General features: G+C 34.2%; 1 protein-coding gene across 2 annotated transcripts in view; it reads left to right on the top strand.

Moving 5' to 3' along the window:
* LOC106461295 (bestrophin-4-like) overlaps window positions 1–25631 on the top strand; it is a 33076-nt gene that overhangs the window by 5075 nt on the left and 2370 nt on the right. For both annotated transcript variants that reach the window (XM_022388163.1, XM_013921110.2), the window contains exons 3-9: window positions 7195–7329; window positions 8036–8202; window positions 16168–16325; window positions 17052–17129; window positions 23769–23921; window positions 24269–24349; window positions 25230–25387. In XM_022388163.1, the coding sequence (XP_022243871.1) occupies window positions 7195–7329; window positions 8036–8202; window positions 16168–16325; window positions 17052–17129; window positions 23769–23921; window positions 24269–24349; window positions 25230–25387 (930 nt within the window). The remainder of the gene's footprint in view (window positions 1–7194; window positions 7330–8035; window positions 8203–16167; window positions 16326–17051; window positions 17130–23768; window positions 23922–24268; window positions 24350–25229; window positions 25388–25631) is intronic.

The following is a 25631-nucleotide window of genomic DNA, read 5'->3' as shown; positions in this document are numbered from 1 at the left end:
GCTTACATCGATGTACCTATACAATAAAATGTGGAATACATTTAACAAGTAATCTCTGACACAACGGCAGTAGAAATGGTAGGGCACTTTGTAGGAATCATATCCGGCATTTAATCTTTTTTTCTTTAAAATCTACAGGAATACGTGTTGTCTTACGAGGAATTCAGATGGACACCGATCTTTTATTGGATAACATTCAAAGAAGTTATGATCGGTTTTTGTCAGTAGAGTTTGGTGATTTTTTTTATCCTAATTCAACCAGTAGTCATGGCACGGTTGTAATATATTAGCAATGGAAAATTCATCATTCCTGAACTTTCTGTGAAACCTGCGAGGAACTGTTGAGACAACGAGCCCAAAATGTTTGTGTTTTTTCTTGTCAAGCTAGAAACAAAGTCGGATTCAAAGCCAACCCACAAATGTCGAGATGTTACAAGTATCGCAGGTGTGGATGCAATCACGATAGCACGTTAGTTGCTCAAAAAGTAAACCGTAAAAGAGTTCAAAGAAGCTTTGACAGAGGAAGTGCTGTAAGCGTCCAAAGAGAAGTACATCTGCGTACAGGAGTGGTAAACTTACGGATGTATCCGACGACTTGCCCTTAAATGAGGAAGGAAGCGAAGACGATTCGGCATGATATGGATCTTGATGATGCGAAGGAGGAAGACAATTCAAGATCATGTAAGGAGCATAGGATACGAAGACTTTTCTGGGTGAAGTATAAGAATATTACAAGGATAAAATAACAGAGGCGTACTAAAATAATGGCGAAATAGCATGAACATGGTGTTCAGGTTGTCCACCTTGGTAAGATAAAAACTGCTCGGATAAAAGAAAACAGCCCCACAAAATGATCCTTGGATCGTGACCTACACTGCCAGTATCTCACTTTCAGGATTCTGGATTTTAGGATTCTACCTACCAAAATAGTTATATTTTCTGCCGTTGGGTCAGAGATTGCTTGTTAAAATCACAGTGCACATTGCATCTTCTGTCCAATAATTTCATAGGCTTATAATGAACATATAAGTAATTATATGGAATACATTTGGTGTAATAAAGGTTATCTACCATACTCTTATTTCTACTTCTAACATTATAATTCCACCATTCAAACATACATCCGGTATATCAGTAGCCCCAATTATTGTCCACACTGGGCCACTTCAGATGATGGACATAAAGCCAAGGACCGGGCCTAAGCTTGTCGGTGAATATTTTATTCCTCAAATCCACTTTACTTAATCTTGAGTATTATAACGATTAACAGTGAGACATCTGATTAAAATGTGAGACGTGAATCAGGCTTTGGAGGACCTCATATGGCCCGTAAGCCGCCTATTGGGGACCATACAATATATAGTTAGCCCAATTCCATAATTACACCTGGACCAGATCATCTTTTGTAACTCAATACTCTAGAAGAAAAAAGGCCTGATTTTTTAAACCATTTATCATAGTTAAGTAAGTTAATGAGATGTTGTTCGAATGGCTTGTATCTATTCTCTCCCTCCCCCCATTTTTTGGGGGGAGGCATACTAGTTTTTGCTTGTGCGATAATAATGTTCCCATTCAATGCAAATGATAACCTAAAAGTGGCCTTCTCAGAGTCTTGAAACAAGTTTAAAATTACCCGCATATTAAATTTTTAGATGTTTGTTTCAAAGTGCCCCTCCCCCAGTGGCTGAGTGATAAATCTGAAGACTTGTAATACTAAAACACCGGATTTCGATACTCGTGATGGGCACAGATAACCCATTATGTAGCTTTGCGCTTAACGTCAAATAAAATTTTAAACTGTACCACATAATTCAAGAAATAAGCAAACATATTTTTCTTCTGTTGTTTATTCTTTAGCCAATATACAGAGTTGCATTCTGAAATGACCAAATCAATGAAGCGTGGCCTATTTATCCCTTTGTTTAAATTTTAGAGTTTTACCGAACCAATTTTATTATAGGACTTACTCAAATTCGGGAACGTGTATTTTTATAGCCCCTGGCGTCGAACAAATATTATAACATTTTAATATAAATACGTTAAAGTTAAGTGGTATTATGATCTACATTCTGCGTAGAGTTTAAGTATCTTGGATGTACTTTATCAAAATAGCAGTGATAAAAAGTGTACATATGTGTGTGTGTGTGTGTGTGTGGCTATATATATATCATAAAGGCAGATTTGGTTGATAATAGAAATTTTTCAAGAAATAATTTAAGACTAGATTCCAAGAAAACACCTTTTTTTTTTCTCGGTGTTCTACATGTAGAGCATTTTCCAAGAAACATTTTAACCCATGTGAATAAGCTTTAACGTTGAAACATGTAAGAATGGGTTTGAAGAGAAAACATCAACAAACAATATGATGTATTTGTGTTGAAAATTAAGAACACGCGTTTCACAAAAAGAATGAAAAATTGCATAACATTAACAAAATATTTTGAAGTTAGTAATTAGAAAAAGTATTTTCTCAATTTTATAGTATTTCTCATGTTGTTGTGGCATGCATATTCTTAATGTTTTAAATATTTTAAGTAAAGCCATTAGTGTAATAAAAAAGCTTTAATAGCAAAATGAATCAATGTCCAAAGACTCAATATTAACTTGTATTTATTAGGATGAAATTTACAAAATAATAAAAAAAGAAAAACACAGGATGAAGACAACCTTCGCTACTGCCAAACTGTTAAGCTTATTTCAAATATCTTGAAGCAAAATAGTCACAGCAGGAACTTCAGAATGTTTGTTTAACCAAACAGTCCAAGTACACAGTTAAAGACATGTGATTGTAGGAAAACTTTAAACCTTCTTTCATCACAGTACTTCCCGTGAAATTTCATTCAAAAATGATTGATTTTCTTCAGCATGAAACCATTTTTAGTGTTTCAGTAGTATGTTTTAAAATTTCTCATGAATCTCTCTAGAAAATAATGAAAGAAGGATTGGTCTATGCATTATTAATAAAGTTATCAATGTTCTTATATGTTTGGAGTTTAAAGGATCTCCGTCAGGATTTCGGTTAAGAGGACATAAGCTTTCCACAGCAGCATTCATTAACCACCATATAAAACGTTATTATCAGATGATGTCGAGTCTGTCTCTGCTCCACCGACTGAATTAAATGTTTAACCGCGGCTGAGCGGTTCTGAGTTTGTTTTTCAAGTACAAACTTTTAACTCGTAGCTCCGTTATGTCATGACCGATTTGAAATCTAATTACAGTTTGGGACTCAGAAGGCCAAACCCTTTCGATTGATGTATTTGACCACGCCAAAGGTCTCTTATATATATTTACTCTAATCCTGCCAAAAGAATTTAAATTTGAGAGTAGGCTGGTAGAGATCCTGATGAGTAATAAAATCGAAGTGGGTATAGGCGCGCCCCACGCTTGGTATTGCTGGCGCACAAAAATATAGCTGATAAAAAGGGAAACAAAGGTTTCATAGATTAATTTATTCTAATCGTGCCTAGAAGAACTTCAAATGCCGTGGCTATTGAGGATTTTCTCTTGTTTTCTCAGAGTTTTTAAAAACATACAATATTACTAACTGAATTTAATATATTGTTACGTCTCCGTTTGTTAATTGATTTTTCCGTAACTTCGTTCCGACGAAACTTTAACGACACAAGTCTTTACTAAATAAAACTGGTTTATTTTTTCCGAATATAACTTTACGATACACTTAATTTCAATATTCGCGCTAAAACAAAGACTATAACGAACGAACGTTAACTTCAACAATACCCTGTGACTGCAGTTCAATTACTCACTATCTACACACACATTATTGTCCCGTCACGTTGTCACCCTCTTTTATATACCAGGCTACCCTATAACTAGTAAATGCTAGAGCATTCGCCAAGGTACAGGATAGTTCTAGAAAATAGGTGGCGCCACACCTGTCACGTGACCTCGATGACGCAACAATATTTTCCTTAATTTCATAATTCAGTAGTTTGTGTGGTAATGGATTTACATTTCCCCCTCCTTTATAATATATAAGTAATAGCTTATTATGTTTAATTTAATGGAATTGATCATTTTGTATTTATGATGATCAAAAAGACACTTCAATATAGTAACCGTAATGGTTTTGTCATATAAACAATGGTAACTGAATCTACAAATTAGAGTTAAAATAATACCTATTATTTTAAGGATATCGGAAAAGACGAAGAAGTATCATCAAGGCCTGACTACAAATGCCTAACCATTTTTTTTTTTTTTTTACTAGTAACAGAGAATGCTGAAGTCTTTATCGCAAGTTGTTCCATTGCACATGTTGTTGAACTTAAGTGTATGTAAATACTGAGAAGATTTCTTCGTTCGATTTGAGATGTTCTTTGATTCAAACCGCTAGGTGGCGTACCGTGGAACCAGTATAAACCTGTTCACAATAGGTACAAGTAAATTTGTAAACAACGCATAACCGCAATAGCGTTCGAGTCAAATATTTCACCTTGATAAAACTTTTAATGTGTAATTCTGTTTCAAGAATAAATTTCATTTTTGAGTCACTTTACAGAGCTTTTAAAATAAGTACAAAAATGACATTCCATCTAGAGCTTGATAACATCAAGAATTATTCCTAAGAACAGTTAGCAAAATTATGGAGAAATACTATCTAAACACTAGTGTTTACAGACATAAATCATTTCTAAAAATAATATTACTGTTTATAGATTTTTGGAATAAAGAAAATATACTGAACATTTTAAAACCTTCGTATCCGCAAATTTCGCTGAAAATCATCTATACACATTAATTACTCTTTAAACGTTATTTACAAGGTGAAAGATTCTATTCCAACACTATGGCGGTCATACATTGTTTAAAAATGTACATTTACCTGTTGTAAACAGGTTTATATTTCCACCTAGCGGCTCGAATCAAAGGACATACCAATCCGAACGAAGTAAATTATCCTACTGTTTACATATACTTCCATCAACTTGTGTAACGGGACACTTTGCGATGAAGACTTGGAAAATTTGGAACGAGGCTTTAACAATGTGTCTGTGTCGTTTTCGAAATGTTAACCAAATCTTTGAATTTTTCTATTTGGTCTTATAACATTTGTATCTCTTCTTCTTTTTTAAATGTCCTAGATATTGTTACCTCGAGAATATTTAAAAATACAAAACAAACTTAAGATGTAAAAAAGGTTGGTTTGAAAAGTTCAAGATTAACAAAAACTAACCTTAAGTGCTAATTTTGAAGTAATGAAAAACTACTGAATGAAGTTCAAAAGATCTGCTTTTGCGGCAAAAATCTAGACATCCGTAATATCCGAAAAAATCAAATCTAGGGTATGTGGATAATATCCATACATTTCATCAGCTTGAAATGTAGTTTATGACTATTGAATAATTGTTTGTTATTGTCAGAAAATTATAATTCAGATATAATTTAGCGTAAGGGAGCATCCATAAAATGTGACTCAAAAAGCGTACGTGGTGGGAGGGGGTCGACAAAAGTATACGTACACTTTTTGAGAAATATGAACAACCTTTTGTGTTTTTCGTAAGGCAAATAACAGACCACTTTTTCTGTTTTCTGGATTTTACATTTTAGTTACTTTTATAATAATAAATTGAAATATACATAAACATATTTTAGTACTTATCTTTAACTTCTTTTTTTGCTTGCCTGCAGAAGAAACTTTAACCCTTGTCTTATTTTATAAAGGTTGTACAAGTACATCAAATATTGACATCATATAGGGGTGGTATGAAAGTAGAAAATGCGCAAATTGGAGCGAACAAGTGTCGATTTATTTAAATATTCTAGTTGAGATTAAGAAATTTAAACGAATTGCCAACATCACTGAGTGGTTTAAGTCAGAGTTGTTAATACTTTTTGCAACACGTTTTATAGCCAAAATAAATTTGTAGTCAAAACGCTTCTGTTGGATTTTTTTATTTTTATTTATTATTTTGAGGGTGTGTGTGTGTCTCTCTCTCTCTCTGTCTGTGTGATCAATAAGAATACGTAGAAGAGAAGGTCTGGACAAAACGTACAACTGTGTATTACAGTATATAAGAGGGGAGGGGTTAACAAAATGATAAATTTTGTCTACAAACTATGTAGATGCTCCCTAAACAAAAAAAAAAAAAAGTTAGGCGTTATCAAATAGCCTTGAATATAATCCTAATGATTTGTGGGGTGAATGCCTGTTTCTTAGTTCATAGGACATTAAAATACTTTTAAACTGAAAGAAAAAAAGAAATTTTGAATCTCAGATAATTACTATAAAAAAAGAAATGAAACTTAAAGGTTTTTATGAATCACATGCCTTTAACGGTGTGCCGAGGAACACCACTACAGAAATACGGATATAAGTATATGTGTTTTGCTTTATGATCGTAGCTGAGACGATGAATTTTACTATGCTTAATGACAAAGTTGAACAATCTCAAGTTGGAAAATCTAATCACAATCAAAGAACTTGCCAACCTACGTAATGAACACTATTATTGTAGGATTACTTGATTTATAGTACGAACACATGTTTATGTATCTCCATGTGTTCTTACGCGTTTCCTTCTTTAGTAAGGTTTAAAGTATTCCCTCGAAAAAAACTTGTATACAAAACGCTGAAAATAAAAATCGGCTCTCTTGGGGCGAAGTCATATTTAACACTATGTATTACATTTCATATAAAATAAAGTATCTTAATAAATTCTTAGCCTCTTTGCTATTCAGCCAAGCGTGTGTCGTAGTGGTAAGCATGCTTGGATAATGAATTCGAGGTTCATTGTTCATCCCGTTCCCTGTAAAAAATAAAATCCCCATTTTGAGGCTGTGAGTCCGCTACAAGACAGACAGTTAAATTTCACTAATCGATTAATGTACCTTAGATTGGTTGTGAGTTTTGCTGATGTTACCTTACAGAAGTGCTAATTCTTAAGTAATAAAAAATTACTAATTGAAGATTTAAATCCAGACTATCAGTTGGAAGTTAAGAGCAGCCATACACGGTTAAACATTTTGTAACTGCTCGAAAACCCTAAATAAACTAACCAACCTTTCTAGCCTTAGCCCTCTGCCTGTGTGAAAATAACATTTTATTCCTTTTTAGAAATTTTTAATTACTTTCTTTTAAAACTCTTATTATGTATGTTTGTGAAAAATAAATAGATATTTAACAAGAGCGTCTAGAATCATAGCCAAATGAAAAAAAATGTATTTCAGGGTGTTCGAAGAAATATCTGTATACTGTGCTGCTTTTACGGATCTCATTCCCCTCTCTTTCGTTTTGGCTTTCTATGTTTCTCAAGTTGTGGCACGATGGTGGGCTCAATACGAAGCAATTCCTTGGCCAGATAGGTAAATATTTTCTTAATATTGTATTTAATTAATCGTTCAAGACGAACATAAAAACGTCTGGTACCCAAAGTAGATAGTAAAGGCTTTTATAAAAAGTTATCTTTCAAAAATATAGAACTGTAGTAATGAAGATTTAACTGAACACAGAAATATTAAGATTAAAGTGTTTTAAGAAAAGTAAAGAAGTTTGGCAGAAGGTTTTTGTACCTCGTGTAGTATTATCACTTAATAAAAACATGCAAGAAAGAAAAGAAATATCGCTGCTTGTTGTATGACATTGTGTCAAGAGGATTTAAAAATAAAAGAGACACGATCTGTAATTTCAATTTTGTCAATGGCTAAAAAGGTCTAAGCTCTGAGGCAGTGTGTGAACCTTTTGTATGGGTAGGATGTCACGTGTGTGGTGGGGGGAGGTGCATTGTTGGGAAGAAACAGTTCGAGCTCTAAATAAATGAATTCTCCTCAGTGACACACATACATCCTTTCTTGCTCTCTCTTCACATATATTGTATAATATATTTAAACCGGTGAGAACAATACTTTATGAGAAGCAGTTTATTTGAGGAGGCTAGGCCTCCTAAGCGTTTTTTCGCTCCCTCCCTGTCTAAACTAAGGCCTGTGGTTTGGAGTCTAATAGCAATAATGTATTAAAATCTCTTCATTCTTCGACTTGCGGTTAACCAGGTTTAATATCTCATTATTTCAGAACGGCCCTGATGATAGGAAGTTTTGTTCATGGTGCTGATGAACGGAGTAGGATGATAAGAAGAACTCTAGGCCGTTATTTAATATTGATGCAGGTTCTCACTTTCCAAGCTGTGAGTACAGCTATCAAGAAGCGTCTGCCAACAGAGGATCACCTATTAGAAGCAGGTAAACCCACAACTTAATGGTTAATTTTGTTTCTCATAAGTATCATGTTTTGCTGTTTTTTTTGTTTTTTTTTATCAGTTACAGTTGTGTCTAGATAAAGAGATGATTTTCTCTGTTGAATCTACGATGAAACTGGAATACTGATTACATTGAACATAAAAATCAATTCATGTAAGGGCACAATTCACTTTCTAGCTTTTCTTAATAAAATTATCTAATGATAGTGAAATTGTATGCACACAGGACCTGTAATGGATCATTTATTCTCCACTAAAAATAATAGAAACATTCATTTCAGGATTATTAAAAATAAAATATCTATTCATGGTGTTTTGAGTCCATTTTACTTTACCATATAGTAACCTAAAGTAATTTAGGCATGTGAATAATGTTATGACATTTTGTTGAATTCATTATTTGATATTATACAGCAGACCAACATCACAGATTCTCTTATCAATGACACCTCTGGTGAAAAAAAAGGAATCTTTAACATATATATACAAAATATCTATTTGAACTTTCACAAGTAAAACAGAATATAAAATTCAAAAATAAGGCTCATCAAAATAACTTTTAACTCCACAATATAACCTTGGCAGAACAAATTGGGAAAAAGAACCAGAAAGTAAAAAGACCTAACTTTGAAAATTAATGACAAATATATTTTTGATAATATAACCCTTACAAACCTTCTTATTAGAAGTAACTTTTAATACTTTTAACCAAGTTTCAAGTAATATCCAATCTATTCTCTTATTCCCAAGCATCTGGCACATCAGTTTCTTTTTTTTGAGTAGTGTTACTGGACCTAATTGTCCATCCACACCAGGAGACAATAGTCATGAAGAATCAGAAGCTGGAACAAAGGTTAGTATGACTAAATGAAATTGTTAAAGAGTATGAAGAAGTGAACTATCTTTCAAAACATTGAAAGCAGGTAATACAATTATGTGTTTATATTTTGGAGAAAAGGTGGTTACATCTACTATAGTAGAAAGCACAAAAGATAGGACTGGATGTTTTAATCTTTCAGTAAGACATTTTTTGCAAGAACAAGAAAGCGGGACATTATAAGAAAGATGGCATCTGAAGTAGTACTACAATTCTGACAAGAGGATTCCAGAATCTGAACATTGTTTAACATCGATCTAAGACCACACAAAGGTATAGTCTGGAATAAATTACATCTATCAACCTATTTGAAAGAAGGAGAGAAGGCTATAAAAGAAGAAGAAATATACTAAGAGTGAAATGTTTAGACACGTAAGAGGTTTCTGGAGGATACTGTGAGTGAGTAAGCTCAACAAACAAGAGCTGATGAAAATCCTGATTGGCGTAAGAGAGTGATACAATATCATTTTGTGAAATAAGAATTGCAAGGTGACCAACATGCTCATTGCCATAAGTTCCCTACTGTCCAAAGAGCAAGCACTAGGAGGTGGAAAAGGTACAGCTTGGAGAGTGCTGAGAGAGGCAAAAAAGAAAGCAACATGAGAAACTAACTCCCTAATTAAGAACCCAACTAAGGGACAAGACCATAACTGTTCTCTAAAAATGCAAGTAGAATGTGAAAGTCTAAGTGGTTTAGAAATTCCAATAAAACAAACACAAAATCTACTTGTATTTGTTCTGATTACAGGGTTGAAGGAAGCATCTGTATAAATATGTAAATAATTTGCATAAACATAAAGAAGTTTGTAATAACATGAAAGGAATTGAACTTAAAGAAAAATCTACACAGGGTTCACTCCAAAACCATGAAGAGTGGAGAAATTCCAAAAAGCCAAATGGTTTAGTTGTCTGGTGTAATCAAGGGAAGTAGAGCTTAGAATATTTGTACACATCAACCATACTAAAAGTAATTCTCAACTCAAATGGTAAAACTTCATATGAACAAAACTCTTGACAAATGAGGAGAGATCATACATGCCCAAGAAAAAGTTATGACACAAATGGAGTGCAGGTTCAGAGGCAACAATTTGTAGAGCAGAAAATAGAATGCACTTCAGGGTCCCTAAGAAGATATGAAAAGTTGTAGACTGGAAAAAATCTAACTGAACCTAAAAAAAAAAAAAAGGGAGCACAGTGTGGTAAAAAAGACGCATCCAGAATCAAGTTGGAATCAATTAAAGGATCACTAAAAAAGAAGTATTAATGTATCAGCACCCCTAAGAAGAACCTATGACAGTACCCACTAAGATGAGACATTGGCAATATTTGGCAGATAAATTTTTATTTAAGTCCAGCAAGTGAGCTGTTGATCAACATTGACTCCAAATTGCAATTGGCTGTCACTTTCAAAGTGTTGAATAATTATGCTCAAGTGTGCTTCAGTGGTTGGAGAAAATAAAATACCAATATTTTAGAGGTTCAAAAATTAAACCTTCCAGTTAGAGGCTTAAGAAACCATTGCAATTAAATTTTCCTTTATTGAGGATCATACAATTCCAATATTTCTTCCTTGCTTCCAGGTAGCAACATAATTTTTTGAAATTCCTGCTGAAACACCACAACATAGAGTTTAATATCATATAACATAACATTAAAAAGAGTGGGACTGAGTTTGGAGCCATGGGAAACTATATTATATTGCTGATAAACAGAGGTTTAAGTGTTGTTGATCTGAATGTAGACAGTTTGCTAAGGTGAGAAAGTTTTAACCATCATATATGGTCCCTGTAATCAAGACCATAGAATTTCCAAAGAAGCTCTTGGTCCATACAGAATCAAGGGCTGCATTGGTACCTGAGAAAACTATAGTGGATATTCCTTTGTTAACAAAGCTATGATAATATATTATTGTAGGTATATGAGACAGTAAAGGACATTTCCTCCTTTTTTGTGACCCATTAATGTGAGAAGTTATTGTTTTCCAGAGTATTGGCAACACAAGATGATGAAAGGAAACCCTTAGCACTTCTTTGGACTTTGCAACAGGTAGGACCTCAGAGTGTTGAAGTCGAGCAGCACAATCAGTAATTCAGCCAACATTATACAAAGTAAAAAGGAAAGTCAAGGAATATGGACTTAAATGTTGCAACAAGGAATTAGAAATAGTGTCACTAACCAGTGCAGGGTCTTTTGGATAAGAGCAGATTTAAGCCCAGAAATAGTAATTGAATGTTTAAGCAATCCAAGGAATTTTATGCCAAGTCTTCAGAAGATAAGGGAATTGTGTGGTCTTCTTGGGTACACCATTGATACCAACTTTTGAAAGTAGAAATCTGGCAAAGTGAGTGAGTTACAATAGGCTTATCCTCACCAATCCAAGTAACATTGCATGATGGTCAAAATACCTGGGTAAAATATTGAAAACATTCCAAACATGGAAAACTGAAGTATCATTAGTGAAAGAAAGTTGAACAGAAATCTCTCCATCTAACACAACTCTGGTTCTGAAGATAATTTTTAACCTGAATAAATGGTTTGTTATATGATATCCTTTTAAACAACAAGACATGCGTGCATGAAGGACGATAAGCGGTACATTCGGCATCTCTTCACCAAAGCACACTGGGGTGAGACAGGCCACAGGGTCTAGTCAGGTGAGAGGTAAAAGTAGCAACCTCAATTAGTAATTCTGTGAACTGGTTGGCATCTGCAATAGACACTAGAGATTGTAACTTGGAGTCCACATAGGAAGAGTAACTACTCCAATGTATTTTAAAGAATATATACACTGGAGCATATCTCAATGTTCTAGTGATTGTAAGCGATACTGTGACAAGGTGGGAAATCATCATTGCCAAAAGTATCAACTACCACACTTCAAGAACATTGACTACTTAAGTAGGGTTGGATAATCATAAGATCTAGACAAGGAAGTTTTCCATAATGCAGGTCTGTATAGGTGGGCTGCCCATTATGAAGGAGAATGTGCTTTTCCGTAAATGCTTCCAGGAGTCACCATATTGTATCAGATTAAGTCAAGCCCCAAGTGCTGCTATGTGCATTGAAATCACCACATATATAGTGAAAAATCTGGTAGAAGAGAAGCAGGTTTTTGGAAAAAACAATTTTTTTTTAGCATCACAAATGTCAGAAATAGAAAAGGAATGAAATTTGATCATCCATGGACTCAAAATGAGAGATCTGCCTTAGCTATAGATTAAAATTAGATGTCATGTCTTATTAAACATAAGCCACCATGAAATTGCACTATATAATCAACATGGTGAACAGCATAACCAGAAAAATAAGAAAGAGATTGGTGTAGCATTGATTTAATTATACTTATGTTATGAAGAGAAGTCCAAGTAGCAACATAGTGTTTGAATTCAGCACTATGAACTATGAAACCTTGGGCATTCTACAGAAGCAAATTAAAATACACCACCATGATTCTGCAATAAACTACGTCCATCTTAGAGAATCAAATCATTAAAACTCGCATATTTCTTGGCTGCTTTTGTTACAAGACATTCCATGTCTTGCAGATCGTGTAAGGAGCTTTTGAAAGTTTCTGCTATAAATACAACAAAAGCCAAATAGGAGAAAATCATATCTGTCAAGGTACCTTTTTCCACAAAAGGACATCAAGTTTAACTTTTATTATTTCTGCCTTTGAAGAAGGACTTAGTATATTCTGAGAAAGTAAACTGGCATAAGAAGTAGTGAGAGGCTTAAGAAATAAGACTGCTGAGATCCTTGTTTCAGCTCAAGTAATGTTATTGACTGCCCTAAGTTTCTCCATTTCCATTGCCTCAAGAGTTTTAGACAATGACAGTTATTACATTATGTAGTCATTGTTGAACATTCATCACAAGAATGCTGCAAATAGAGTACCTCTGGTGACCTTAGCACAAGAAGGCAATATTCATGAAACAATAACACCTATAATACTGGGTTAGGTTAAGTACAAAGAAGCAGAACAGGAAATTTTTCAAATCCAGCAATCACTGAATGAGGAGGATCTGTACCTATACAAGTGATATCAATACTTTTAGTTTCCATAAGATTACTTATCAATCTTTTGAGAAAGATGCTCAACATTAAAAAACTTTTGACCCTGGCTAGAGTTCTTTGTGAACGTCTACAGGACTAATGTCAACAGAGATGCTTGAAATCACTCCACAAATTTCAACAAGTGAATGAGGATAGTAGGCCTGATCAGTCCAGTCCTCAAGTGCAAGAAGACTAAATAAATGCTTAGCAAATTGAGGTTTCTCAGCTTCTAAAGCAACTCCACCATTGGCTAGTTTATGAAAATCCAATTGATAAGATAGGAACAACCACTTTCAAAGCTTCAGAGAATGTAAAGAACCACTTGTAGGTTAGAAGTGTCTTAGCAAAAAATGAGTGAGCACAGTGCCAAGACAGTGGCAGCAGAAACTGAGGCTGTGGAATCTTACAACCTTAGCAACACCCCTCCACAATGACTAAGCAGTAAACTCAAAGTCTTAAAAATCTAGTTTTGTTACTCCTAGTGGGCAAAGATAGATCATTCTTTATCTTTATGCTTAAATACAAACAAACATCTTGGTTTTCCTTGAGCAAATCTAAATAAAAACAACTCTTAAAACATAAAGCATAAAAAACCAAACCGAGATAACTGAAATATAATGAAGCACAAGTAAACTTAGGTTAAACTCTAAATAAGTCCAGGGGCTACTTAAGGTAAAATTCCTGCTTGTTTTATAAAGATATAAAACCAGAGCATGCTGTTCATACCTTAAAATTAATGAAAATTCCTGAAACAAGGTGCATCAATGTTAATATTAGAAAGAATTACAAGAAAGTGAAATTAGATATAGATAATATGTAGTGTAAAATATTAGGTTTAGCTTAAAAGGCTTGGCACATCAGCCCCAAAGATTCTTTGGCATCTCATTCCTCTCTGTTAACTCTCAAAACTTCTGGTTTGCCTGTTTTTTTTGGCATTACCATATGGCTTCTCTTTCCTTGCATATCAGTTGTCACTTCTCATTTATACTTATATTTTCTACCAGTTCAATGTTTGACAATTATTGGATATTGAAAAAGCATTTGGTCAACTTATTTATATCGAATGATATACTAGTTTACATAAGGCCATATGCTAGAGCTACCATGGCAAAAGCCTAAGTACTATTACTCTGTTAACTTTAATGGGGTATGAGCCAGCATTGTGCATAAACAAACTCAAGTAAAAGCTTAACTAAATTATAGAGGAAATGTTACATAAATATTCTTTATAATAATCAACAGTGAATGATGGAATACAACCTCATGGACTAAACTTTGCTGTGGTAAGTTCTGCCATATGTTTTGAAGCTCAAATGTATATTATATAAAAAGTGTAATGAACATTTACAAAAACACAAAGATAATGAGAAAAATTAGGGTCATTAAACTTTGCTGCAGGTAGAGTTCCTCTCTAATAGGGGCAGTACTTGCTACATGACAGAGGAGACAGTTGCCAATGCCAGCCCTTGGTTTGCTACCCAATTCCCTTGACTTTGTAGGATATAATATAATCACATATAAAATGGTGGAGGTTTTCTTGACAAGTTAATAAAAAAAGTACAGAGAATATATGATATTCTGACACTACTGTGCCTCCCTCTAGAATTTTTCTGAAATGACACAATTGCCCTCTCAGAAATAGCAATAATACTATTTATTATAAAAAATAAGAAACACATTAACCTTCACACTATTATATGTGCACCACACAAAACAATATCCCCATATAATATGGATTGCAGCCAAACATAAAACAACATACATGTACCAAGAACTTTGTATATGTTTATATAATGAATGCCATATCTTTGCCTTACAGTTTGGGCACAGGACAGGTAGACTATTCAGTGCCTGTTCTGTGAAAGTGGGTTTTCTTGGGGTACTCCCATTTCCACCCACAACAAATTTTACGGTATTGGATTTATTGAACCCAGTCAAGGCATCGGATTTATAGATCCCTGCCAATCTGTGACCCTGACTATGGGCCATTAACCTTTGTCTTTATTGAAAATGTTTTAAATCCGGGATGTCAGCCTTGGCACCTTCACTTTGCCATCTTTTCCTTTACAAGTTCTCCCTGAAAAATTTAAATCTTAAGTCCCTTCCAAATTTAATAATCTCAGCCCACAAACTATTAATCAGAAGCTCCATTTTTAATGCAGTTATTAAAAGCCCACTTTAGATAAACGTAATCATCACAAGTGGGGCGAAGGGGGGATACTAATATCCCTAAACACCCCAGTTGAGGAAAGTTTATTTCCTTTTAAAACTAAACACCTACCACGATTAAAATAATAAAAAAATTATTGTGAAAAATTGACTAACTTTTATACAATTTTTATACATATTTCTTTTAATCTAGACTTTTAAAAATCCTATAATAAATTTCATAGAGCAGTTATCTTCCTTCTGTACATAATCATATTTTTTTGAAATTTTGTATGTATATTAATGACTTTTTTTCTGTTAGTACCATTTACAGGCTTTTCACTGGAAAGGTTATTTTTTTCTGTGTGATACATACACAGCTGGTTGTGAAGATGAAACCGTAATATTTTTTGTCTTAAATCATAATAGTACTTTGAATTCATAAAGCAATTTTAAACATTCACATCCTGATGTTTCTGAACATGTTTCAGAAGAATATTTTTATTGTATTTGGTCGAAATGTTTTTTGGTTGAGCCATGAAATAATTATTAAGTGAATAAATAGCAAGAAAGATTGGTGGTTTGCACTGAACAAATTGTATATATGGGTATTGGAAACTGACCTGCAAGGTTGTACAGTGCAATTATATGATAAACACTATAGAGATTTAAAATAAATACTTGCAGATTAAACTTTTGTTAGTTCAGTCATTTTTATGCAATTTCCAATTTAAGAAAACAATTGCTTTTACATTTTTTTTTAAGTGTTATAATAGTTTACACAGAGTTCTTTGCACTCTGTTTCCTTAATTAGAAACATCTTGGTATTTAAAGCAACCCTTTTGTATTCTACAAATTCCTTTATTTCAGGTCTAATGACTGAAGAAGAAAAGAAACAGTATGATAAGTTAAAGAACCAACTAAGTACAAAATGGTGGCTTCCTGCTCAGTGGTTCTCAGCTCTAACAGTAAGAGCTCGAAAAGAAAGGCGTATTAAGGATTCCATTCAAATGCAAGCTCTACTAAATGTAAGCTGTTATACATATGCAAAAAATAAATGTGTACAATAGTAATGGTCTAAAGTGATGTAAATATTAAAAAGATAAAATACTATCTTATGCTGAAAAGAAATCTTTGGTTCAAGCTAGAAACTCAACTTGGAGATACCTGTTTCAGTTTTGCATAAAAATACTATTCTTTCTTTAACATTAATTTCATAAACAGTATTGCTTGAATATTTAATACATAATGTATGTAATATATTTTTATTATTGTTCATTTATTTATGATATATATATATATATTACATTCATTATTTTCATTGCTAGCTTAGGATATGTAATTAGGACTAATCTCTTAAGATTATGGCTAACATTAATGATAACAGCAAGAGTTTCTAACTGATGAATTGATACATTTTACTCATTGTGTGTATATATATATATATATATTTGCTTTTTAACATTGCAGGTCCTAGTTAGATAAGCATATTAAGTAAACTACATTATTCAATGAGCTATTTTTAATTCTAATTTATGTGGGTAGCTTGCTTTGATCAGAAATGACTCGTAATTCAAAAAACACCTGTACATGAACACACTGTCAAATCATAAGTATGTAATTGTATTACTTTTCTTTTTTTAGCTTCTTAGAAAAGCTGGCATTTTAGTTACTGATGATGATGTACTATGTGAAGTTTTAATTTCATTAATTAATGTTGGAAATATTTTGCTAAGCTGTTTAATTTTTCACAGGAAATGCTGATGTTCCGAGGATTGTGTGGTACAATGTTAAGTTATGATTGGATAAGTTTGCCTTTAGCTTATACACAGGTGAGTAGATTAACAAAAAAGTAACCTGTTAATATTATATTAATATGTTATGTTTTTCTAAGATAAATGTGTGTCAGATTAAATATATATATATTGGTTTACCAATGAGTGATAATAATATAAAAATGTGCTTTCTAGTGTGAATTTTTTCTGAAAAGTTATGGTACAAACGTTTTTCAAGAGAGTGATAATAATACTTGCCTGTTAAATATCATTTAACAGTGTAAAATACATTTACTTCTTTATGTATCACCTTCTGGTCATGGAAATTGCTCTGATAAATGACATCTTGTCAAAAGTCCCACGTGTGGAAGGTGATACCTCCATGACCAAAGAAATATCAAAATTTTTCTTAATTTTTCATTATTTAGATCTTATGCTGATCTATAGTTTACAAAAATAATATAGACCCAAATGAAGTAGTACAATAACTTAATTTTCAAAAGTTATTCAAAACATAATGGTGACTTTTCTCATGAATTGACTGTTAAAAAAGATACAACTAAATATTCATGAGTCTATCAAAGATATTTTTCCAACACCTGAACATGAAAGAAAAAATGTGAATGGAAATTATAAACCAGAAGAGACTATGTTAATAAAGCAGAAAGAAACATGAACTTAGACATAAAACTGATTTAAAATGGACGTATCAAATAAATACAACATTGAACAAACAAAAACAGCAAAAAGGAAAACTTAAAAACCTTTCAACCCTTTTCAGGAAAAATAACTTAAACCCAAGGTTTACAAACATTTTGTTTTTCTTCTTCTTGTCATTAAGTGTCAGATTTTATGTATGAGCCAAATTCTTTACAGTAGGTTTCTATGACTTGTTGATGATAAATTCCAACAATAAACAAACAGCACACAGTCCACTTGTTTTAAAATAATATATTAAAGCAAATCAAATGTACATAAAAATATTTGTTACACTGTAAGTTATCACAGGTGTAGCCAGTGTAGCTTTAAATAATTGTCAATTATTTGTTGTTGTCAAAGTCCACACAGGCTGGTTCAGTTACTTTAGAATACACCTGACAAGATGAATTATTCCTCTTGCTCTGTTATTACAATACTGTACCATTTGCACCTATGGATGTATGCAAGGGGCTGATGATTCATCTAGATGAAACTCCTTCCCATAGAGGTAGTTCTGGAATTTCCAGATGACAAATATGATGGCCAGACACTCTTGTTCAATCACAGAGTAGTTCTTCTCACTACTCAACAACTTTTTACTGATGTACATTATGGGAAACAGTCTGTTTACATGCTCTTGCAGAAGTATTGCTCCTATTCCAACATCTGATGCATCGGCCTGAACAATGAACGGCTTGTTGAAGTCTAGCATTCTAAGAATTGGTGAACTTCCTAACATGTTCTTCAACTTCTGAAATGCCATTAGCTGTGGTTGTTCCCACCTCACCTTGTCCAGTTGGCATTTCTTGGTATAGCAACTTCAGCATATTCTTATAGTATCCTGATAACTTGTGCTTGGTCGTCAGAGCTGGTGTATGTTGTATGCAGGTTAGCTTCTCCTCTTCCATGGCTATCTATCGGTCGCCCACCTTGTGTCCAACAAAGTCCAGCACAGAATAACTGATGTAGTACTTAGATGGTCAGACCTGCTGCCCTCACTTGCCTGGACAGCACTCTGAGCTTATTCAGATGGTCTTCCCATCTGGCTGTGTGGATCAGAATGTCGTCCATAAAATTCTCGATGTTGGTGGTTTTGTGCAACATCTTTCTCATCATGAGGTTGAATGTCACTGCTGAGTTGACTAACCTAAACGGCATCCTCTTGAACTGGTAGTATCTGTCTGTTGTCACAAAGGCTGTTTTCTCTTCAGATTCTATCTCCATTGGAATCTGCCAATAACCTTTACTGAGGTCGATCTTTGTAAAGAACTTGTCCCCATTTATTTCATCATGATAGCCTCTGGGTTGCCCATGGGTTTGGAGTCAAACTTTTTCATGAGGTTCAGCATCTGGAAATCTATGCAGAAGTGGTATGAGCCATTAGTCTTCTTCATGACTACCACTGGTGAACAGAAGGCTGAATTTAAAGGCTCAATGATTCTGGTTTCTAACATTACTTCAGCTTCTTGCTTGATCAGGTCTCTTATCACACAGGGCATCTGGTAGGGCTTCACCTTGACTGAATCCCTGGTCGTGATCTCGATCTTATGTTGCACAAGGTCTGTCTTGCCTGGTCTATTTGTAAAGACTTCTGCATAGCTCTTTTCTCTGCTTGCTAGTCAGTTCTTCACTGATGTTGACGTCTTTCTTTGTATGTCTCATTTCCACCCAGCAGTCTTAGGTCTAATAGATTTTATCTTCTGTAAGAAAATCACCATCTTCTGGTTCTGTATCTATAACAGCCACACCTGCAATGTCCATCTGTGCCTCAATAGCTGCACCCATTAGGTCTTCTTCCCTCTTCAGGTATCTCTTCAACAGGTTAGCATGGTAGACCATAGTCTTCCTATCAGCTTTCACCTTATAGTGCATTCTTTTGACCACTTCCTGCACTTCAAAAGGTCCCTTACACTGCAGGGTGAGTTTCTTGTCACCCACAGCAGAACCAAGACTTTCTGTCTAATCTTGAAACGTTGATTTTTGGCCTTTTTGTCATAGAAGTGCTTCTGACTGCATTGAGCTGCATACAAACTTTCTTGAGCAAGTTGACAGGTCTCCCCCAGTCTGTTTCTGAGGTCTAACATATACTGGTGTGTGTTCCTCACTTCTGTCTGTACTTCTTCTGTCCAAAGTTCTTTCAGTATCTGCATCAGACCTTGTACTGTTCTTCCATACAATAACTTGAAGGGTGAAAATCCTGTACTTGTTTGTGAGACTTCTCAGTAAGCAAATAATACTGCCTGCAGTCACATGGCCTCTCCTGGCACATCTTCTTCAGCATACTCTTTAAGACCCTGTTAACTCTCTGACAAAGTCCATAACATCTGGGGTTCTATGGGGTAGTAAAGAGCTGCCTGGAGCTAATCAATTCTGAAGTAAATTGGGTCCCTTTGTCACTCAAGACTTCTTTTGGATAGCCTACTCTGCAGAGCACTTCCAGGAGGGCTTCTGCTACTCTCTCCGTCTCTATCTTCGGCAATGCTATGGCTTCTGGGTAATTTGTTGCATAATCAACTACTGTCAGCACATACTGGTTCCCTTTGTCAGATACAGGTACTAGTGGCTTTATCAAGTCCACAGCTACTGTGCTGAATGGCTCTTCTATGAGAGGCATCTCACACAGTGGCACCTTGGCTGCCTTCCATCTAGGTAGTGTTCTTTGACAGATGTCACATGATCTGCAAAATCTGGTTACATCTCTGATGACCCCTGGCCAGTGGAAGTTTTTGGTGATTCTGTCTGCTGTCTTCTCTACTCCTAGGTGTCCTTCCACAATCGACTCATGAGCCAACTTCATCATTTGAATCCAGTATTCTGTTGGCACTATCATCTGTTTAACTCCCCCAGTAGAAATTCCTTGATAGATCCAGTACAGCACTCCCTTCTGATTTTCTGTTTTGTGCTTGACTTACTCCCAGGTACTGTCCCAAAGTTTCTGCAGTGAAGGATCTTCCTTCTGGACTACTTTCAGTTTTGTAGACCTACATATGTGATGTCATCTTTCAAGATTTGCAGAGGCTTCACGTCTTGCTTGCTATTCTTTTCTTGAGCTCTTGTGGTGACTACAGATGCCTGGTTCTTTCAAACTTCTACTTCCTGGTATATTGTCAATTACCAAGTCATAGATATGTGCCTTCGTACACATGGCTATCAAGGTCTGCCACGTAGTATGGAGTGTCCACCTTTATTCTTGCTTTGGTCATTTTCTTATTGTCTCATCAATCACACACACTGATGTACCTTGCCTGTCATCTGGCTATCAGATACTAGACTAGTTCTCACTGCTGCACTGCTACACCCATTGTCTTGTAGGACTTTCACTTTCTTGTCCCCGACATAGCCTTCATCTACCAGAATGTTGTGGTTTGTTGGCACTTCTTGATGTTTGTCACATGCTCTGATCACCACAGGCACTGTTGACCCGTTTACTAACTTGAGCTGACCATCACTTATGCATTGTTTAACCATAGTGACAGCACTTTCTTCTCGTGGTGAATCTGACGAATTGTCTCTATTATATTAATTTTGGTAGCAGCATCCATAGTGACAGTCACTCTTCTTTTTTCTTGTCAGGACCATCTTTGTAGGTAGCTCCAGCTGCTTTATGTTGAGATTTCTGCTGTTGCTTGTTGGTGACAGAATTGCACTCACTTGCAATGTGCACCATTTTATAACAAGCATAACATCTCTTCTCCCTTTTGTCAGTTTGCTCCTTGTCACCTTTGGTGGCATCCTGCTTCTGGTCAGCCATCCCTGTTTCAACTTTGACTGGTTATTCTTGGACTTGCCATTTATACTCCCTCCATGGGCTTCCATATACTGTTTTGCCAGCTTGATCATCTCATCCATGTCTTTCAGTGCTCTCTTTTTTTTAGGAACAGCGACATGTCAGTTGAGCACATGATCATGAACTGTTCATTTATCAGTAGATCTGTCTTTCAAAACTATCTTCACACTTGACCATGTCAGTCTACTTTGTGAAGTATTGCTGTAGACATGCCACAAACTGAAATACAGTTTCTCCACTGTTAGATTTGACTTCTCTGAACTTCTGGAAAAAACCTTCCTTTGTAAGTTCATAGCATTTCAGTAAGGCTGCTTTTAACTGGCATCTTCTTATGTCATACCCACATACACTTGTAGGCCTTTTCCTGTGAGAAGGGGGCTGAGACAGACTGCCCAGTCACATTTGCCCTAGTTCTGACTTTGGGCAAATCTTTCATACCTCTCCAGGAAAGCATCCATGTCATCTTTCTGTTCAACAAAGTTTGGCAGCTTGGGTTAGTTGGCCCTGATCCCATTGTAATTCTTGGGTCTTTCCTCTTTATGTTGGATGAGCTTGGTGATATCAATTTGTGCTTTTATTCTCTCTATTTCCTGTTTCTCTCTCTGTTTCTTTTTTTTCTTTCTCTTTTTCTTCCTCTCTTTTCTGTCACCACTATTCTCTCTCTCTCTCTGTTGTTTAACAAATTCTCATAGTTTGCCATCTTTGAGCCCAAGTCAATTGCTCATCTCTTTTCAAAGTCATCTAATACGGTTATATAGTGTGGTTTTTGACCTCTACAATATTTCTGCTAACACTAGAGTTGTGCATATATAGGTCCTTTTGCCAATGTTATTTATGTCTACTTCTACTGCCTTTTACCACTGTAGATCTTGGCTGGCTCGGCACTGTCAGGTTTTATGTATGGGCCAGATTCTTTGCAGTAGGTGTCTGTGACTTGTTAGCAATAAATTTCCACAATAAACAAACAGCACACAGTCCACTTTTTAAAAATAATATATTAAAACAAGTCAATTGTATATAAAAATGTTTCTTACACTGTTGGTTATCACAGTTGTATCCAGAGCTTTAAATAATTCTATTTTTCGTCAAAGTCCATATGGGCAGGTTCAATTACTTTAGAAAACAACTTGACAAGACAAATTATTCTTCCTGCTCTGTTATTACAATACAGTCCATGATAATTTCACTTTAAAAATTGCTACTATATGCTCTTTATTGCTAAACTCACAATCACACAATCTAGACCTAGCTATAACGAACTAAACTTTTGATGCTTATTTATACCTTGATAGAGGTCTAGAAAATTCCACACACTACTAGATATTATGATACAATAATACTCAATCAAAACAATGAGAAAAACTCGTAAGGTTCTAGTAACATGACACAATAATATAACAATCACCAATTCATAATTATTAAACTACACAATGTATGGTTCTTAAAACAACTTGCCATAAACTATCACTTCTAACAATCATGATATATAAACTAACTAAATCTCTCATTAAACTGAAACAGTTGTATATATCTAACATTAAGGGATTAACAATTTTTACAGTTCACTGTGATATACAATGTTTCCAAATTTCTCTTTTCTAGGATTTGAAAATATTCTCTATTGTAGGGTTTACAGAGTTTCTACTTTTTTTTTTGTCCATGAATGTAGGAAGCTTATCTCTTCTATAGCTGGCCAGGGTTTACAAATTCCTAGTTCTATTATCTTTGAATTTAAGAAATTCACTATCTTAATAGGGACCAGGATTTATAGTATTTGTTTTTCTTGTTCTTATGATTTAATAGCATGTATGCAGAGGATTTTAGTATATGTGTCTGAATTATTTTGGGATGAATATTTGAAATAAAAGTGTTATTTTTTTTCGTGCAATTAAACTATTTAGACTGTCTTATAATAAGAAACTACTGAATTTTTTTATCATATTTAATTTTTATTTGATTTTTTCTTTAGTACTTGTTTTAAGTTTGAAGAGTTAATCTAGAGAATTATTGATGAATAGTTGTGATGTAATCTTTACTTATCTAGAAAACATTTAACACATTTCTTCTTTCTTCAAGTCAAACAAATAAGAGTTAACTTGTCTCCATTTTATTTGATTCAAAGTATTTGGTAAGGATTTGTTGCAGATACTACAAAATATCTCAAGAATATTTGATAAACAGTCTGACTAAATTATAACTGTATTTTTCAGGTTGTTACCATAGCAACGTACACATATTTTGTGGCTCAGATTATGGGTCGGCAGTATTTGGATCCTGAATTGGGCTACACGGGTTATGTTATTGACCAATATGTTCCTGTTTTCACACTGCTACAGTTTTTTTTCTATGTTGGATGGCTAAAGGTGGGTCAGTGAAAAACAAAACAAATGGTCTTATAGTTATCATCACCTAAAAATAATCAGAGAAGCTGTTACATTGTGATTTATTAGCAGCTGAGTAACGTCTATGATGTTTGAAACTAACAAGTTATTCATCCTTAAATAAGATCCAACAATTCTTTAAACCAGTTGCATTGACAGAGGTTTGATACTTGTAGCTAGAACTAGGACTGGTCAGTATAGGAGAATTAATATTGTATAGTAGAAGTACCAGTTTCTTTATGAATTTTGTTTCTAATTTGTTGTATTGATATACTCACTTAGAATTGTTACTCTGAAAACCAAAAGTAAGTATTTTTTTTTTTAATAAGGTGGCAGAAGAGTTAATTAATCCATATGGAGAAGATGATGATGATTTTGAACTAAACTGGACTCTGGAAAGAAACATACAGGTACTATTCACTAAATGTAACTTCAAAGCATCCAAAGAGATTGATTGTTATTTTAACTTGGAGTCACTGATTACCAAGCTAGACTGTGGATCCAAGGTTCCATGGTTCATGTCCACCCACCCAAAAAAAGCACTCTGAACTTTGGGAAAGTAGATGCATCATAAGAGTGACAATCAAATACCATCTTACATTACAGTAGCCATGAGTTGGCAGAGAGTGGTTTGATTAGCTGTCTTCCCCTGTAGTCTGTCTTATCAAAAATAGGGACAGATAGCTCTCAAGTAGCTTTTGCACAAAAATCAACAAATGTTTTAATTTTGAAGTTGTATAAAAAATTTTATAATCCTTAAAAATTTTGTTTTTATATACAAGTTTTATGAAAGTAACTTGTTTGTTTTTTTACTTCTTTTTAAGGCTTTTGTTTTCAGGGTAATAACATTTGAAAAGTTGCATAATTGAAGTAATAAAATAAATACAGTTGTGAATACTGTCTTCTGAGGTTAATGAAAATTTAGAAAAAAGTGTATGACATTTTAGTAAGGTAAATTTTTTCAAAAAGATGACCTTTGCTGGAGGAAGTGATGCAATGTGTGCGTATAACACTTGCTCGGCAATGCAATAGTTACACACACACAAATACGTATATACAAAATCTTTTATATTCTTTGCAAATATTCTTTTTGTGTACTTTTTAAACCGTTTGGACAAAAATCAAAAATTTATATGCATATATTGTTTCTACATTTTTGGTCATCTGCTGGTTTTTGAAAAATAAATTTAGTCAGCTCAGTTTTAACGCTCATTATATTAATGTATATCTGAGCCCTGACTTCTCTGGTTTTCTGGAAGTCAAATTTAAAAACTTCATTTTTCTTGTTAGATTGTTTTTCTTATTGTTGATCACCTTCATTCTCAACATCCAAGGCTAAAACGTGATTTCTTCTGGGATGAATTAGAACCTCATCTTCCTCATACCAAAGTTTCACAGTTAAACAACCGATTGTATAATCCTCAGATTGGTTCTGCTGCTAACCTTGAGTATGTCCTTTTTTGTTTTTTTTAGATCTTGTTCTTTATCTAATGAACAATGTATAAGTAGTTTATGACAGAATATTGAGTTAGCAGTTTTTGTTTGATTATGAAGAATTAAGTATTAATGCATGTAATTTTTGAGGTATTCCATTTAATATAACTACATTCCTTCTAATCTTTAGGTTTGTATATTTCAAATAAAAATACATATTTGATCATTACAATGTGTATAACATTGCAAAGTTGTGTT

This window comes from Limulus polyphemus, unplaced genomic scaffold, assembly GCF_000517525.1.
Source record: "Limulus polyphemus unplaced genomic scaffold, Limulus_polyphemus-2.1.2 Scaffold928, whole genome shotgun sequence".
NCBI lineage: Eukaryota > Metazoa > Arthropoda > Merostomata > Xiphosura > Limulidae > Limulus > Limulus polyphemus.
This window is presented reverse-complemented; position numbering and strand designations above follow the sequence as displayed.